Genomic DNA, 18,814 nt, shown 5'->3' with positions numbered 1-18,814 from the left:
GTCGTTTTGTCATAAAAAAGTAGTAATACGATGTATCGTATTCCAGGCAGTTACAAAGTTCTCCATGGGAGAGATTTCCAGCTACAAAATCTTTAGGTTTCGTATAATGGGGTACGATCACCGTTGCGTGATCATAGAAGTTAAATAGAAAATGTTTCTTACCTGAAAAAAAACAGGCGAGCAGAACAGCAGTTGTTCGGCGAAGTTGGTTTTAGATTATGGACCATACGTGATCGCGAGTGAGTTTTTCAGTTAGCAGAACAAAGAAGTACTATTTGTCGGCAAACGGCACAAAGACTTTTCTCACATCTGCGAATTGATCGCACTTGGCAAAGTTTTGCGGTCAAAATCTGTCCAGGAGACACTTTTCCAAATTGCACCCTAACTTTTCTATTTCGGAATTTATCCAGGAATTTGCCTAGTTTATTGGAAAATCGGCAAAAACATCAGAGACGCTGTAGGGCTTTGGTGTGGCAATGAAAAGAGGTTGGAAACTTTGTTGAGTAAAAAAAAGGAAGTGAAGTGACAAAGGGTCCCGGTATTCACAATCATCGAAAGAGTAACAGAAGACCGATGCAATCTCGGTTATTTTCCCATGCAAGAAAAAACTAATCAGCTCAAAAATTTCGGTTTAAAGTAAGCTTAATGTGCTAAAAGGAAATCAGAATTCCGAAGACGTATATTTTAAACCCCCTGACAACGAAAAATATTTGAAGTGGTTTTGATACCTCAACAGTCACTGAAACCAGAGTTTCTCTGATTAGGTTGTCTTGAATTTTGCCAGCTTTGATCGGATACTTTGCGTACAGGAGTGTATCGCACAATCCTGGAATTTCGCCTTGGGTTACAGGAAACCCTTTTCAGCAAAAGTGTCGGCATTTAGCTAATTTGTTTTTCGTTCAAAAGATATAAATCCTAACGCTATGTCACTCAAGGAAAAGTGGGTCGCAGAATTTGAATTATGATAACTCTTACTTGAAAGCGAAACTGAAAATTCCCCAAGATAGAACCTTTGCCCAAGTGCGACCTATGCCTTTTAAGCGGCAGTCACCCTTTATAAAACGGTCAACTGTCGAATTAAGTTTTGATTTCCTCTAATTATTCTTTGTGTTACCTTTAGCAAGTGGTCACCGCGGTCAACCTTGAAGGGGTCATAAGGGCTTTTTTCTTTTGTCTTGACCTAAGCAGTCAACCTTAAATAATCGGCCATACAGTCATTCCGACCGCTAATACAGGTTTAATCGGAAAAGTTTCAACATTGTAGGTAAAGATGTCGACAATTGACCGCTTGCCCCACGTTTGCCTTCTCGCTTTATTCAACATTCTTTCAACTTCGGATCTTGTAAATGTGTCTTTAACATGCAGAACATTTTACAAAATTTTGGTTTCTACTAAAAGGCCATTTACGCTTCTTGACTTCCGATGTTTCGAGAGGAGGATGACCTACATTCCTAACAAAGGCATATGGTCTAACATCACCCACGTGAAATTTCTCAGCCTTAGATTCTGTGTCAAAGTAAGTAACTTTGCACCGTTGAAGGATATGGTCCGACTGATAAGCCTGGACATTTATTGTACGAATATAAGTGGAGAAGAACTCTGCGAATTCATTCCGATGGGACTGATCGGTATTAACTTTGGTTATTGCGAGCGACTGACATCCTCCAAACTACTTCAGGAATTTTTGCAACAGAGATGCAGTCTGGAAATGGTGGGACTTTCTGCCCTTAATCAAGCTGTTAACGATGAGGTTAGTACCAAACGGGAGTTTTGGAGCTTAGCCTATTATTGCGTTCGTTTGCGGTTGCCTGTGGTCTGGACGCTTTCCAATAATCTTTGATTACTTCTAATATATCTTGTTACTAAGATATAACAAGCTTGGAACACTGCCCATAGAAAAATATATAATTCTACCGAAAAAAGTTTTTGCCACACTGTGAATATTATCGGTAAAAAGAAAAATGTTTTGCATCATGGAAGTTTAATGTAAATAGCTTATCTGTTAAAATATATTAAAGTTCAAGTGGACAATCAGACTTGGTTTGATGCTACTCTGGTTTACAGATTTAATGAATGTAACCGAAGACGTTAGAATCCATAAACCCAACGTTTCGACACTCCTGTCTAGTGCCTTCATCAAAGGTGATCTAAACGATGCAACAAGAGGTGGCTTTATCCTGGTGTACCGGTTAACCAAAATATGTCCTGGTGTGCCGGTTGACGAAACTTGCGTGACATTGGTCAATCGAATAATAGCGTGACAGCTAGATAATTTGATAAATAATTATTGCTTTGATAATAAAATACAATAAAATGCCGGCATTGGTTCATTGTTGGGTTATTTGGATCAGTTGGGTCATTCGGGCCAGTTGGGTCACTTGGGCCAGTTGGGTCATTCGGGCCAGTTGGGTCACTTGGGCCAGTTGGGTCACTTGGGCCAGTTGGGTCACTTGGGCCAGTTGGGTCACTTGGGCCAGTTGGGTCACTTGGGTCACTTGGGCCACTTGGGCCAGTTGGGTCACTTGGGCCAGTTGGGCCACTTGGGTCACTTGGGCCACTTGGGCCAGTTGGGTCATCAGTTATCTATAAACCAGGTGAATTTTTAATCGCCGATTTCCCGCCACAATTGCTAAAATACAACCGCTGACCTAGGCGCCTGTTAGTTCATTCTAGCTTTTCCCGCCATCAAAGAAGGTGCTCACAAAAGTTACGTAGTTAGTTTTTCGATATTCGACATATCATGGACACTCAGAGTAATGTCACATCTACCGCGGAACTGGAATCTCAGCTGGGCCAAATTATTCTTTCTATTGAAGAAGTTGTACCCCAACGCCTTCGTCAATGGCTGACGGCGTTCGCTTGTAGCAATGGCACAACGAGGGAGATGCTACTTTGTTCAGCTCTGGTGTCTACGAGCTCTTTGCTCGGTCAGACAACACTGAAGCTTTTTGGTTCCTACGAGGAGAAGGCAAACCTTCATCTGATCGCTACTGCCCCTTCTGGAACGGGGAAAACACCAGCGTGCCAGAAAGGATGCGTGGAGCCAATCGTGGGCCATGTCGAGGAGAAAATACAGACCAGCATTGTGATTGATGAAACATCATCAAGCGGCCTATTCAACCATTTCCTGGGAGGTTAGTTTTTATTTGACATCGACAGGAGCTCCTAGCATTGATTATTATCCTTGGAGTGTAGTAAGCTTCAGCTAATATTACAAGACTTAATGAATCACTGAAGGAAAAAATTCCTGATAAATAATTTAATGAATTTGAGAAATTTTCTTTAACCCTTTAACCCCTAAGAGTGACTAGCATTTAATTTCTCCTCACAATATCATTCCTGAATCAAATGAAGATCATGAGAAAAAATGAAATGATCAATAAGTAAAGAAGCTCTTGACTGTTAAAAAATTGTCCCTGTCAACACCATATGAAATGTATTAAGAACACTGTGGAGAATATTCCTATCAATGCTAGGGTGTAAAGGATTAAATGATTCTCTAGAAGGACTACTGATCTTGTGCCCTCCATTCTTGGGGCTAAGCTGAGGGGCTCCCATATGAAACAGACAGGGTTGCTTACTGAAAATATTGCGTTAAACCCCTAAAGGAGACCAATGTGGACTTGACTCAGATGTAAATAAGTAAAAGGCAATATTTTTTTTCCATTTCTTTACGTGTCCCCCATAGGGTCTTTAATATGTTGGCATTTTTCCTGGAAACACCCAAAGCAAGCTCAAACATCTGAAATTTACACTCCAAAGCAAGACAATGAACACCCCAGTCTGTTTTGTATGGGGGTCCCCCTGGGCCCTTTACTCTGCAATTAAGGGTAAGTGGGTAGAAATTATGGGTAGTATTAGAAATAATTTCAGCTCTAATTTACAATCAGTTGTCCAGGAAAACAGAATATAACCAATTCAGTACATTTTATTGCAGCATCCACAGTGCCAATCCTTTGTGTGGATGAGGCATACTCTCTCCTACAAAGACTAACATATCAGGGAAAATCAACATCACAGACAAGCCTCTCAATGGAACGCCTGTGTAAATGTTACGATGGAGATTTTTGGTACGTACTAAAGGGGACAAAAGGCAAGCGAGTTGGAGTAACTTCAGCTAAACTAGCCCTCCTTGCTTTCACCACCCCTCAGCAGTTCCTGGAGTCAGTTTGGCCAAAAATTGTAGCCTCAAAAAATGGGCTGGCAGAGAGGTTGCTGTTTTTTTATCAAAGAAGATCAGAAGATCTTGACCTGGAAGCCATGGCAGAAAACTCTGACTCCCTGGACGAGTTTTCTGTTAAATCTCTTGGCGATGTATTTGAAAAGATATATGTGGAACATAACACAACCCCAGCACTGAAATACACACTGACTGCCACTGCTAAGGAAGTTTTCTTTAAGTTTAGCAAGCCTAATGAAGATGACAGCCAGGGTGCAGTTGCCAGTCCAAGTATTTCTTCAGGTTCAAAGAAATATAAAAACACTTTACGTGTTGCTTTAAATATGCATGTCCTTTATCACCGGCTAACCAAAGCACTTGCCTTGGAGTCAGGGACAACACCCACAACAATCACAGCAGAAACCATGCAAATGGCAATAACTTTCATGGATACTCTTGAGACCATGAAGGGAATCTCAGAGCTGGTGAGTTTAATATAACAATAATGGTAATAATAATTATTATAATTGTCATTATTATAATAATCTATTATGGTGACACACCTGGAAAGGAAATGACCATATCCTGGACAATGGGGGCATTTCTTTGTTCTAACACCATCACATTTACTCTACATCTGTAGATTTTAAATTACTCCTGATGAGCAATGCAAGACTTACATGACATTCCCAACCAAAAGATCACATGCTTAATTAAATTAATTAAGTTTAATTTTTTATTCCAAACTGATTGGAAAAAGAACAAAACAATTCAAACTACAAGATACATGGTTTGCATTATGCACTCAATATTTAGTGGACTGCTGATAACATAAAAACTTTATGGTTTATTTTAATTTGAGCCAAATGGGTTTGTTTTACAGTCTTGCCATCTGCAGAAGTCCTCAGTAGGACTCAAAGTGGGAGTGTTGGGTGAAGACATCCAAAAAAGAATTCTGTTTCTCCCTGGTCCTTTTGTGTGTGTAAGAAGAGTAGTGCGGAGCTATTCTTCTACTAGAAGACCCAGCAGTAAAGCAGCCCAGGAAGCCATGGCAGCCTTACAGGAAGCTAGAATTGGTTCCATCATAAAAATTAATAAGTTGGTAGTCTTCTGCAAAAAGCTTCCAACAGTCGTAAGCCCACATGCAATTGCTGCTTGTGGTTTGACACCAGAAGAGTACCATCAGGTATTCCTAAAAAAAGATAATAAAATCACAGTGGACATGCACGAAACTGTCATGAATACTCATCCACAAAAGGATGAAATTCTAGCATTCTTAGAGGCAACAGAGTAGAACTTTTAATACTGTACTTCTTGTCTCTTTGATATATTTTTGTTGTGTCTTGACTACAACATATGTACATAGCATTAATAGCAAATTGCATACATTTTTTTTTATATAATTAGGTGTGTTGAAATCAATCACAAATTGAAACAAAATTTTATGCACAGAAAGATGGTATATAAAAATCAATGTAGTTCGCATTCCTTTTAAATTTATTAAATTAGTATATTTTGATGTGATATTTCAAAAAATGAATGCTCAAAGAAAATAATTACATAACTGAATTAACTAAATTCCTTGGATAGTAAAGAAGGAACATGTGGTAAATCATTATATTTTTGTTGTCTCCTGACTGCATTAGATGTACATAACATAGCAAATTGGATACATAATTAATTTTTTTACATAGGTTTATTAAAAATTTCTCTTAATCACAAATTGAGACAAAAGTAATATTGTGGAGTAAGATAGTTTATAAAATTTATTTTGTTCATGATTCTTTCATATTGTATTAGTATATTTCGATGTCATATTTCAAAAACTGAACACCCAAAGATAATAATTACATTACCAAATTAATAATAAAAGTTCCCGTTCATTTCAATCATGTGCACTTTGTTATATCTACTGAAACAACTGCCCAGATTATGTTGGGGGTGATGGTGGGTGGTGGGGGAAGATGTTGAAGTTTCCATTTGACTGGCTTGTAGAACCCTATTCCTAATGGTTACTAATACTGATTCCCTGCCAATTAGTTTTAAAAAAACTCAATTTGGCTAACATTAGGTGGTACTTACAGTATCCAAAAGAGTATGTTTAATCAGAACCAGTTCAGTTCAACCTGCTTTTTGTAAAGCGCTTCAAAGCCTTTAGCCACTTTCTTGATGCTTTGGAGTTTCCCATCTATTTGTTTGGCTTTCTTTGGTTGCAAGGGACTTCCAAGATTTTTTGAAATGTCATGAAGTTTGGAGTAGTGTTCATACACTCTTGAAGGTTCAATGCTTAGACCCTTCAAAGATGCAAAGTTCACAAGACAGTCTAATGTAAGACTTTCAATCTCAGACCATCCAGATACTGGAGTTAAACCTTGACTTGTCAGATAATCAAGACTGGAGATGCTCTCTTTGGCCTCTTGTAGTTTTTGCTTGGGTCGGTACCTTGAAGTTGTTACAAGTGTGTATGCCTGCTTGGCAGCCTGGGAGCTGCCATAAGGATTTCCACAACCAACACATTTACATCGATGGGAGCAACCAGCTATTTTAGAGTAGCATTTACACCGGCTCTTGTTACCATTTGGTACTTGACAGCAGAATTTTCTTCCATCCTTCTTGGCAGAACCACGACCGCATGAGCAGTGCTCAGGCACCTGTTCCTTTGGAGAATTATTGCTACATGTACTTGTGGAACTAACATGGGGTGGGATAGCTTCATTCACGTTCTCCAAAGATACCACATTGTGATATAATTCTGGTTGACCAATACTGTATCCCAGAAAAATTGCCTTGGTAGCTGTGCAAGGCAACAATGGGGAAACTGGTACTACAGGCATGTGGTCCAGTGATGTAAAGATGACTATGTTCAGTCTCAGAATCTGGGATAGTGCAATTCCTATGACATTCCCCAACTCATCTGAAAAAAAATGAAAGTCTCAGAGAGGCTTTTTGGTGTGCTTAACTATGTAAAATCAATCCTTATGGATTAAACAAAAGGTGCAAGTTTAAATTCCAGAAATAGAATACTCTATAATTAACACCACTTTGCTGCTATTTGTTTTGTTTTTTTTTACAACGGGTATTTTACTCTTATGTTATTCTTCCGTATGTAACTTTTCATTCCAAATATAAATTTTTTATTATTGAGAAACCCAAACAGGCAAAATATTCACTATACTGAAAACCTGTAGGAGAAAATTTCCCTTTTTCTTTTTTTTATTCCACTTTTACAAATATATCAAAAAAAGGAAAGAATTTTAAGAGCATTCATGCCTCCCCAACAGAAGCAAGTTTTTCTAACACTCCGCCCATTTAGAAATACAAATTTCACTTTAAACATTTTCTATATTTTCCCTCCAACTCAAGGAATTTCCAATGCCTTGGAGATTTTTTGGAAGTACACAAAAAGAGATGTCATCTGTCCTAACCAAAACCTTAAAGGGATTTGGTATTACTTCATGAAACCTTTTCAATGTACCCAACTTTACTGCAATAACATGCCAAATTAATGTCTTCACTTACTTGAAAAGTATCCACATTCCCTGAATTTGTTTACCTCATCATCAAAATGCTTTTCAGGTGACAGAAGGGCATGCTTGTACCTTCCAGCATTGCTAAGCAACTCATTCACCACAAGATCCCGTAATTCTTGGACAATCTTTATGTCACCACTGTCTGCCAATGAAATTCCAAGGAAAACCAAGTGCTTTTGTAGAGTGGGTGAAGATGCCAAAATTTCTTTCAGCTGACTAAGAACACTGAGAAAAATACTATTTGCTGGGCAATCATAGTCCACTGTGGCAAGTTTTAGGCTATAACCCAATACATTCTTGTTTAGCCTTTCTGAGTGTTCAGCAACTTTCTCTGTGTTGAATGTGGAGTTACTGAACAGAAGTAAGCTGCAGGGCATTAAGTGGAGTAGCTTAGAACTCAACCTGGGATTTGTACATAGCGAACACAGCTGATTATAAAGAACAGACATGTTCACAGCCTGACAAAAAATGATGTAAAGCTCACTGTCACTGAGCCCATCATTGCTTGTGTCATGATACTCAGCACTGCTGTTAACAAACATTTCGCACAAAATACTCTGCATGACTTCAGGATCATACACATTAGGAACACTAGCATTCTCAGGATCACTAGACTCTGGGATTATGCCAAACCTTTCAGCTGTGGGTTCAAAGCCTTGTTCATCTAATGCTGCTCTGTAGGATAGGATGGGCCTTACACAACCTGATGGTAATTCTGATGCACCTCTTCTCTCATTCCAGAGGTAAAAGAAGGTTGCCAATAATGACTCAGCCAATTCACAACCTAGTCTTACAAGCAACACGGGGCCATTTACACAATAAATTTGGCGTGGCAAATCTCGCTCGCTCCTTCCATCTTTCCACTTACAGGGAGTAAGTATACTATTCAGATGGCCGTGCTCATAATGGGGGCATGTGAATCCAGTATCGAAACAATGCTGCTGCTGCAATGGATCCCAGATGATGACTCTGGGAAGCACATAGTTACCAACGTCACGAGGACTACGAAAGTCTGGGTTTAACTGCTGCCCTGGCTCAATAATTGCAGGTCCATCCACCTTTCCGTCCTGAAGTAAGTGATCTTCATATTTTTTAACATTATGCTGAACATAGCTAAGCAATTCCTGAGTTATCTTCATCGCCACACGCGGATAAATCACTCCGCCATCTAATAACTTCTAAACGAGGCTTTTCAGAGAGGCTTGGGCCCAACTGGCCCAATTGATCCAACTGGCCCAAGTGACCCAACTGGCCCAGGTGACCCAACTGGCCCAGGTGACCCAACTGGCCCAGGTGACCCAACTGGCCCAGGTGACCCAACTGGCCCAGGTGACCCAGCTGGCCCAGGTGACCCAGCTGGCCCAGGTGACCCAGCTGGCCCAGGTGACCCAGCTGGCCCAGGTGACCCAGCTGGCCCAGGTGACCCAGCTGGCCCAGGTGACCCAGCTGGCCCAGGTGACCCAGCTGGCCCAGGTGACCCAGCTGGCCCAGGTGACCCAGCTGGCCCAGGTGACCCAGCTGGCCCAGGTGACCCAGCTGGCCCAGGTGACCCAGCTGGCCCAGGTGACCCAGCTGGCCCAGGTGACCCAGCTGGCCCAGGTGACCCAGCTGGCCCAGGTGACCCAGCTGGCCCAGGTGACCCAGCTGGCCCAGGTGACCCAGCTGGCCCAGGTGACCCAGCTGGCCCAGGTGACCCAGCTGGCCCAGGTGACCCAGCTGGCCCAGGTGACCCAGCTGGCCCAGGTGACCCAGCTGGCCCAGGTGACCCAGCTGGCCCAGGTGACCCAGCTGGCCCAGGTGACCCAGCTGGCCCAGGTGACCCAGCTGGCCCAGGTGACCCAGCTGGCCCAGGTGACCCAGCTGGCCCAGGTGACCCAGCTGGCCCAGGTGACCCAGCTGGCCCAGGTGACCCAGCTGGCCCAGGTGACCCAGCTGGCCCAGGTGACCCAGCTGGCCCAGGTGACCCAGCTGGCCCAGGTGACCCAGCTGGCCCAGGTGACCCAGCTGGCCCAGGTGACCCAGCTGGCCCAGGTGACCCAGCTGGCCCAGGTGACCCAGCTGGCCCAGGTGACCCAGCTGGCCCAGGTGACCCAGCTGGCCCAGGTGACCCAGCTGGCCCAGGTGACCCAGCTGGCCCGAATGACCCAACTGATCCAAATAACCCAACAATGAACCAATGCCGGCATTTTATTGCATTTTATTATCAAAGCATTAATTATTTATCAAATTATCTAGCTGTCACGCTATTATTCGATTGACCAATGTCACGCAAGTTTCGTCAACCGGCACACCAGGACATATTTTGGTTAACCGGTACACCAGGACATAGCCCAAGAGGTCGTTTTATATGATCACTAATTAGCGGCCTTTTTTTCTGATGAAGTGTAAATAGCCGTCAGGAAGCAAACCGCCATCGTCAGGATCCTTGGGTTTGGCGAAAATATGCCCCAAAGTCTGAAAAGGTTTTTGAGCAACTTTAACGTTGTGGCTATTCAAACTAGACAGGAGTGTCGAAACGTTAGGTCTATGAATTGTAACTTCTTCGGTTACGCTCATTAAATCTGTAAACCAGAGTAGCATTAAACCATATGTTAGCTTATCTATTATTATATAAGTTATATAAATTTTACGGACATTGAAGCTGTCACGCAACAGACCCAAGACCACAGTCGAAACAGTTGCAGCATATAAAAATCGCTCTACTTGCTAGCAATAAAACAAGGAAATTCCACGGGAAATTAATTCACGCTAGACTTAAATATCCTTATTTATAACAGCAAAAGCGCGGATATCAACAACGCGAACGCCACAAATGCAGTAAAGCAGACGTTAAAATTTGTCAATTTCAGGCATGAATATGAATGAAATGAAAAGTAATTTGAATTTGGGGCATCTAACGCTCTCTCATAATCTTTGATTACTTCTATTATATCTTGTTTATTTTTGTTTCTTTTGTCTCTCGATCAGGCCACCTTATTCGCCATGAAATATAGCATAGAACATCACATCTTCCCCTCCCTCCTCCCCTTATTAACGTCTGGTCACAAGGTGACACCATCTTGAGGTAATTCGAATCTCGAATTTATAAACTATCTTGGCCCTGCCTTTTGATTGCGTTGTCTGTCTTTTTTTTAGGTGTTGGAATCACTTTCATGTCACGATTTGAAATATTTGGATATCAGTGACTGTAACAATGTTACATCTGTACAAGTGGCAAAGCTCCTCGCTCGACAACCCAACGTCGAAGAGTTATCGCTGCAAGGTACTTGCCACATGGCTGCCATTTTAAATGTCTTGGCATCAAACCGGCAAAGTCTGGAGAATCTGAGGTATACAATTGAACTTATTTGCTTCTATCATCCCGATTGGATAGGGGTTGAAATTTTAGATGACAAACAAAGCGTCAAGGCTAAAAATACGCGCGAAAAGTAAGAAAATACGTAACAGTCGTAGATGGCCTCTTTAGACTATCTGAGCTCGTAAGCATGACATACACAGGATGGTGAAAACCCCACAAGTACCCGCACAGCGAAAGAGCCAGCAACCTTGCTCTGTTGAGGCTCTGTCAAAGCTAATTTATAAGGGTAGTATCTGCTTTGTTTTTGTTTGTTTTTTGTTTAGAAAAGTTTTGGCTGGTTTAAAATCATCGTGTCTCTTTTGAAAATCTCAAAAATCGCAGACGTCTCTTTTAGGAGATTTTTTCAAGATCTTCGTCGCAGAGGGGAAGTGGCCGACAGGGCTACAGCCGCACTCCTAGTTTTAAATTGCCTCCAAATGACAAATGTGACCCGCCATATAATTTCAGGAACAAGGTGATAACACGCTCACAACACGCTGAGCGTGTTTAATATGCGCATATATTATTTTTTAACAATAAGTACACACTGTTTCGTTTTGGTCAAGTTAGCACGCTTGGTCTTTGTTTCGGTTTGAAAGGCGTGATCGATGTTACGCTTAGCGTGCAAGTTAAGACAGGAGGACACACTAAAGTAAAACGTAGCTAGATATTTCTGCCGTTCATCCAAATGTTTCCCTCTTGAACTCAATAGCACTTCATTGTGATGGGCAAGCTTACATAATGGTAAACAATGGTAAATAATTGTACGACAAATGAATTTTAACGCCTTCAAAAGTTATACACCATCACGTAATCTTATATAAGTTCCCGTTTCGCAAATTGTTTACTGCATTGATTGAATCGAGTTTCATGCACGTGACTGAGCGTGTGATTAAGAGAACACAATCGTTTGAGAGTCGTAGTGCTCCCAGAAACAAAGAGTTGTTGAAAAAAAATTGTTCCTTACTGTTGATTTTGTTTATCATCCCCTAAAAATCGCTCTGGTCATCCGATGGAATAAACTTTTACACAAATGTTTCGGCCTTTACCGGCTATATGTTATGGCGCTTTATGAATATCTTGCACATGTTTGGTTGTTTACGCGATCGGCGCAATTCGTCTGGCACTGAGTTACATTTTGTGCTTCAACATACTACAAATATCATCAAAAGTAACCACTCCACATAAAAAAAAAAGTAATTGAAGTGTCTGTCTTGAATCCTTGCAACTCGTTCGCGGCCAAATGTTTCAACTTTGTTTTTTACGATATAAACACCGATGGGAGGTTCGGTTTTTACCGTAAGAATGAGAGTACATTGACTGTGTAATGACTAAGCGTTAGGTTCAGTTAACATGCGTGCTGCACACCGGGTTACACGCTACTATGCTGTGCCCGCTATTACGCTAGCTTTTGTATTCGAAGGTTAACACGCTTTGCGTGTTTGCCTGCTCGCGCTTCACTGTTCAACGGCGCAAGCTTTATTTTTTGTAGAGTGTTATAAGAAATAAAAGCATGAGCAAATTGTGTTTTAGCATGCTCAGCAAGCGTTATAGCCAGTTTCTTTTGTTTTCGATTGGAAGCGTGTTGTGAGCGTGCTATCACCTTCGTCCCTAAAATCATATGGAATGGTATAACTCTGAATCCTTGAATGATTCTCTGTCTTAGCGAAACGAACGACACAAACACGAGAAAACGTAGATCTTCTCTATTTACTTTCAGGGGGTTGTAATCACTTGACAATAATCTCAATGCAAGTTAATAATTTATTCATACATTTTTTCCTATGTTCTTAAGGTTCTGGAAATTGGAGGAAATGTACATACCCTCAATCAAGAAAATGTTGATTCTGCACTGGAAGTTCTACCAGTGTGTGAGAATTTGAAGGTTCTCTCTATTTTTAATTGCAATCTTGAACGAAACTCAAAAGACTACTTTAAAAATTTTTTGAACCTAGAAAAATTGAACCTATGGCAGTGTCACCCACGTTTGTTTAAGTGTGCTAAAAATTCTTTGAATTTGGATTTCAAATGTGAATTAAACCCACTGTCCCCTTTGAGAGACATAATATATGCCTCAAAAGAAAAGCAAGGAACCGCTTTGGATAGAGCAATTTTCAATTGAGTGTCAAAAGTAATCCAAGATTGTGATGGTTTTGCCCAAGTATGCTCTGTGATTGGCCCAGAAATCTTGCACCATCCTCTCAACCAATCAGATGCAAACCCAAAATCAATCATAACTTTGTTCCTCGCATTTTTCTGCACTTCAGGCCATTTGCATGTATTTACTTTGAGTCCTGATTGGTTCCATGTGATATTTCCCTTTTTCTGACTGGCCATTGCAGTTACTTTGGTTTTGGTTTCACAGTACTCAATTGAAAAGCACTCTGAGTAATACTGCAATTAAACTGGTTCACAGAGACTTTGTCGCCTTAATATTAGACTTGATGTGGTTTTTGTTGTTGTATTTTTTGGCCTTTCCAATTAAGATGAAAATGGAAAAAAATAAATTTCATTCCAGAGAGACATCTGCCCAAAAAGCGAGATGCCTATATGAGGAAATAAAGATAACCAACCCTAAGTAATTCAGATTTAATCAAATTTTTAACAGATGACAATATAAACAGGTATTACTTTCTCCTCATCAATTACATGCCTCACTAAAGAAGACAATTGAGCAATATCATTCATGCTCATGCTAAGGCAAAGCTCTGTCATAATTTATTTCTCGACAAGATATTGTAGATGAACATAGAGTGATTTTCTCCAACCAATGAAATTGATAGACTACTATGCGTTACAAAAATTTTTGGCTTATGTCATGTTTTCCACACACAACATGGGGGTGATCCAACAATCAAACATGCCGCTGGTGTCATACAAGTTTGTTTACATACTGTTTCATGAGTTAAGTAAAATCACGCTCGTTGTTCCTTTTTTAATGTTTCATACAAATTTTGGTTACCTTTTTCCTGCTATGATGTCCTTTGTTGACAAAATTCTCTTGATAAATAGGATACACTGTAAGTGTTTGCAACAAATAAACACTTGTGCACACAACATGTGCAATCCATTAATCTAACTAAAAATTCAAGCTGAAATTGCTCATTTAACGAACACAAATGGATAGTTAAAAAAAAAACTGCTCCAGTTGTACTTGAACATGCAACACTTCTATGGAAATAAACATCTTCACTACAAATAATTCAAGCAAATAACTTCAGGTGAAATAGTTTTTTTGGAATTTGTGAAATTTAAAGTGGACCATAGTGCACTAATATACCATAAATCCATTCTACCTTCCTACTTACTTGCAACTGTTTGGCTCTAATTATTCAATATTATTTCACAGATCACATTAAGTAACTCTCCAATTTACCCTTATATACTTTTGAATAAAATAAAGCAGTTGACACCAGATTGAGGAGTCAAGGCTATTTTATTCACTAATTCATTCATAATTGTTGGTAAGATTTCTTTTTATGTGGGTTGCTGTAAACATAAAGGTTTTAAATAAATTCTTTGCAATTTAAATGTTTGTGTCAATTTTTTTAAATTCTACTGCTCTGGAAATGCACTAGATGTGAAACTCTGGAACTCAACAATTCCAAAGGAAGTTTTGTGGACAAATTCATAGGTCTGATGCGAACATGCTTAAGAGGTCACATTCTCTGTTGATGTTCTCTGGCCATGTCTAAGTACAATTCACAATGTGGAGCAAGGGAATTTTGGATATGACTTGAATTAAGCATGCTTCAAAACCCAATTGAAACTGTTAGAATGAACACATGACCCATTAAGTGTTTAACCCTTAAACTCCCAAGATCTCATTAGTATTTCTCCTTACTGTCTGCCATATAGTTCTTGTGATGTTAGTTTTGAGAATTTGGTATTGGATCAACTAATAATCCCCTTATCAATAATTTTCTTCATTCTCATCACTTGTCTGCTTGATATTGTATTGATAGTGTAAAGAGAAATTCTGTCTTGGTCACACATGGGAGTTAAAGGGTTAATTATTAGTATTACACTGTGCCAAATAGCTTGCCTTATTGATTTTATTTAAAATTACAAAAGGTCTTTCTCCTCAAGTTGCCTCCATTTCCAGTCTCTCCACATTTCATAGTGATATTGTTCTGTGATGTTCAATAAGACCCATCCATCACTATCAACTCGCTCTAAGATACTTGCCACATCTATCAACTCTTCTGTGGTCTCCTTGGTCCAAACTTCGAAGGCTCTATCCCACCTGTAATGGAAAAATCTTTGTCTCGACTTCCCCTTCCTTACCTGCCTCCAGTAATCAAAATCTACCATTTCTTCTGTTGTCATCACTGCATGGTAACACCCTCTTGGAACATTTATCCCTTTCTCCTTCCTTAGTTTGAAAAGATATTGCTCAGTGATGGGGTTAAGGCCTTGGAATACCTTCCTTTCTTCTTTAGAATAGAGCATCTATAGGGTTGGAAGCTGTGAAGAAAATCAGTCTCCATTAGGAAAGAAAATCTAATGACACTTGGCTTGTGAAAGACTGTCTTCACCAAATTCGTATTAAAATGCACATTTGGCTTAATTTCATCGGGTAAGTACCACTTACCAAGTATCAGTATGTTAATGATGATATGCTATAAATTAACTCAAGGGACAATGAAAACAACCGCATCATTATGTTAACCCAACAAACAAATTTAGCAATTAAAGGACTATTAATCATTAGATGTATTTATAATAATTTAACTTAAAATTCATTGCAGACACAAGGCAATAAAAAACATCCAAAACTAGTCATCAAAGGGAAACAAAACACAAAAGTAATAGTACTAAAATAATAATAATAATAATAATAATTTAATAATAAGAACAATAATGATATTCCCCTAAACTACTTGACATGTTAACAAGAACATCTCTGCATAATATAAAATGATTATAATAATAGTAATAATAATAATGATATTCCCCTAAACTACTGGGCATGTTACAAGAACATCTCTGCATAGTATACAACAACAACAGCGGTAAAAAAAATAATAATGATAATGACGATGATGATAATAATAATAATAATAATTATAATAATAATGTAAGAGAAAACCCAAGCAGAAGAAAACCACAGATCACTCACAAATTCTGCATACCTCGTGAGAAGCATCATAAGGAGGCTTGAGGAGCTCATACAAGACCAAATCTTCATCATCTGGTTCACTGGCTGTAAAAAGGCACAACAATGCTCTCTTTAGCAAATAACAAAAAAACAAGGTTTATAGAGATGAATAATTATGGAACAATATAGCAAAAAATTCATATTACAAAAACAAAGAGACAAAGAGTGAAAATGGTCAACATATTAATTACCTTGAATATTGTTTTCATTTGACAACTCTGTGTCTTTGTCCCGTAGTTGAATGTCTAATGGCAGAAGAGGAGGGGGGACAACAAATGGATCATCTTCCATATCTTCATAATCCTTCTCAAAATCCCCTAATTCATACTTACCAGGAAAAGCAACACCAAAACCAACAGAAACCTCTTCCATGGTTTTGTCAGGACTAAATGGACTCACTCCTGTTCTGCATTTCTTAATTCCATCTTCACCTATTCTTGCACTGCTGTTTTCACCAGCACAATGTATAAGTCCTGTACCACTTACTCCAGATTCTTTGTCACTGCAAATATTCTCTTGACCCCTACATCTCATAGTTTCAATGGTAGAGCAACCAACTAGCCCAAGGACACTTCCATGGCCACCTTCTTCACAAGCTGGATGACAACTTTCTTGGGTACTGGGACAATTTTTAATGTCACATACTGGTTGCCCATTCATGATAATTTTCGCAAATGAATTCCGCAGGAATGGCATATCCCTTAAGCTGAAATTCATTTCCAAGTTGTTGACAAATGCACTGATAAAACCCAATGCAAAGACACCACAGTCAAAAACATTCTGTCCTTGAGAAGGCAACTTTTCTCTTTCCTCCTGACTTAACCTTCGAAATGAAGAAATATCAATATTTGCAGTTTTGAATTCCCTGCACAAGACCTGAAAAACATAATCACTCCTTCGATCTTTACAAAGGGAGTCAAATTCCCCATACAACTTCATTGGCCTGTCTATTAAGACACACCACCAGTGACCAGGGCAATGAACAGGAAATACAAACTTTTCATACTTGTGAAAATCACACCTAAGCATTTCCTTAACACCCAGCTCTTAGCTGCAGTGATTTAGCCAAAAGGTGCTTGCCACATACACATCCTTTTCTGACTCATTAAGAATGGACCAATGTAGTTGATCACGACATCATTTATTTGGTTACCTGGCTTGAGGGTACGAACATCTTTTGCTTTGACTTGTCCATGGAGTGTGGCAATGATGGTATCATCACTTATAGTACTGCTTAAATCCCACACCTCATCCAGTGTGCAATGAAAATTTGTGTGCAGCTTAACTTCTGGCAAGTCATTCACTCTCACAGGATTGCCATAAGTTCCAGGCCCTTGAAGGTTTACAGCAGCAAAATCTGGGTTCTGATATGCTTCTCTCTGAATGTAACCTAGGCCATCTTTAAGGGACAGTGGAAGAGCAGATGTCCTGCGACTATCAAGAAGTACAATTGCATCTGCTTTAAAGAGCAGAGTAACAAAGTGATATTCCTTTGTCCTCACAATGAGTGATGGTCTCTCATCTGCCTGGAACAATCCCAGAAGAAGGGAATAAAATTCCTGGAGACTGCTGGTGTCAAGGGAATTAATTGCAGCACCATCCACAAGTGCCCTCAAGGGTAAATCTAGTCTTTGAAATGTACAGTTCTTCCTAATTGCTGCATCCTCCATTGCTAAAATACTGTAGTCACCATCAAGACCCCGCATAGGCTCTAAAGGTACAGAAAATCCACAGCCAACTTCACAAACCTGTTTTAACCAAATGATGTCTGCTGCCAAATCTAGGTCAAACAAATTGAACATAGTAGGTCCTTTCCTGGAACAACCTATTGCATTGTTCATTGCACAAAGTCCACAGAATGAGCTGTACCCTTGAACTTGCATACACTCCTGACTGCCATTGTTGCTACTTAGGCACACTTGGCTCTGTACATCTTTATTTGCATGCTTGTCAATAATCTTTAAAAAGTACCTCAAGTTACTTCTTTCTGTGGCATTATCTTGAGAAGGATTTATGGCTGCAAGAAAGCCCTTCAAGGGCATTACAAACTTGGCCAGTTCACTGCAATAAGGATCAATGTTCTCTAGATGTTGCTGACACTTGTCCTTCAACTCAGCTGGCTTCCATAGCATTCCTTGATTGCTTCCTGGCATGAACAGCAATGATGTGGATGGCTCACCAAGGGTGACTTCATGGGTTTTCAGACTTCCTTGGGGTGTACTGCATCTGTTGGATCCAACATCAACATTTACATCATTTGTATGGTCAAGCAGATCATCCTTATTGAACACTGGCTCATCAACACCGACTTGGGTGCTAGGTCTTTTGATACTGTCTTTATCATGGCATGAAGTACTAGCCTCAGTTGTATGGCTACTTAACAGAGGGGTTTCCTTTGGAGCTGTCTGAGATGTTTTCATTATACTATCATCAGATGGTACAATGCAACCATCTATTGTTACACAGAAGAGCCCACAGTTAACAGCCATCTGAAGCACAAGATTCTGGCAGCAGGGATGAAAGCATGGAGTTTCTTTTTGCTCTCCAACGCACGACAAGCAGTCAGAGTGTTCCTCGTAACTGGTGAGATGACTTAGAATTGACTTTCCCAGGTTTTGCTTTCTGTC

General features: G+C 40.0%; 3 protein-coding genes across 3 annotated transcripts; 1 reads left to right on the top strand and 2 right to left on the bottom strand.

Annotated features, from left to right (window-relative positions):
* The first annotated feature begins 2,602 nt into the window (after positions 1–2,602).
* On the top strand, positions 2,603–6,048 carry LOC149036380 (uncharacterized). Its single transcript, XM_089188839.1, has 3 exons — positions 2,603–3,134; positions 3,938–4,644; positions 5,043–6,048. The coding sequence occupies exons 1-3, from the start codon at positions 2,741–2,743 to the stop codon at positions 5,451–5,453; spliced, it is 1,512 nt and encodes a 503-aa protein (XP_089044965.1). The 5' UTR covers positions 2,603–2,740; the 3' UTR covers positions 5,454–6,048.
* A 75-nt stretch (positions 6,049–6,123) lies between these two features.
* Positions 6,124–8,828, bottom strand: LOC149036379 (uncharacterized). The gene is made up of 2 exons (XM_089189959.1): positions 7,679–8,828; positions 6,124–7,073 (listed from the first exon to the last, which is right to left on the bottom strand). The coding sequence occupies exons 1-2, from the start codon at positions 8,826–8,828 to the stop codon at positions 6,265–6,267; spliced, it is 1,959 nt and encodes a 652-aa protein (XP_089046085.1). The 3' UTR covers positions 6,124–6,264.
* A 4,772-nt stretch (positions 8,829–13,600) lies between these two features.
* On the bottom strand, positions 13,601–17,216 carry LOC149036378 (uncharacterized). The gene is made up of 3 exons (XM_089189100.1): positions 16,379–17,216; positions 16,162–16,232; positions 13,601–15,493 (listed from the first exon to the last, which is right to left on the bottom strand). Exons 1-3 carry the CDS (start codon positions 17,214–17,216, stop codon positions 15,479–15,481), a joined length of 924 nt encoding a protein of 307 aa, XP_089045226.1. The 3' UTR covers positions 13,601–15,478.
* Positions 17,217–18,814: the final 1,598 nt, after the last annotated feature.

Source organism: Pocillopora damicornis, chromosome 12 (assembly GCF_964200805.1).
Source record: "Pocillopora damicornis chromosome 12, jaPocDami1.2, whole genome shotgun sequence".
Lineage (NCBI taxonomy): Eukaryota > Metazoa > Cnidaria > Anthozoa > Scleractinia > Pocilloporidae > Pocillopora > Pocillopora damicornis.
The sequence above is the reverse complement of the archived record's forward strand: the minus strand, read 5'-3'. Positions and strand labels throughout refer to the sequence as shown.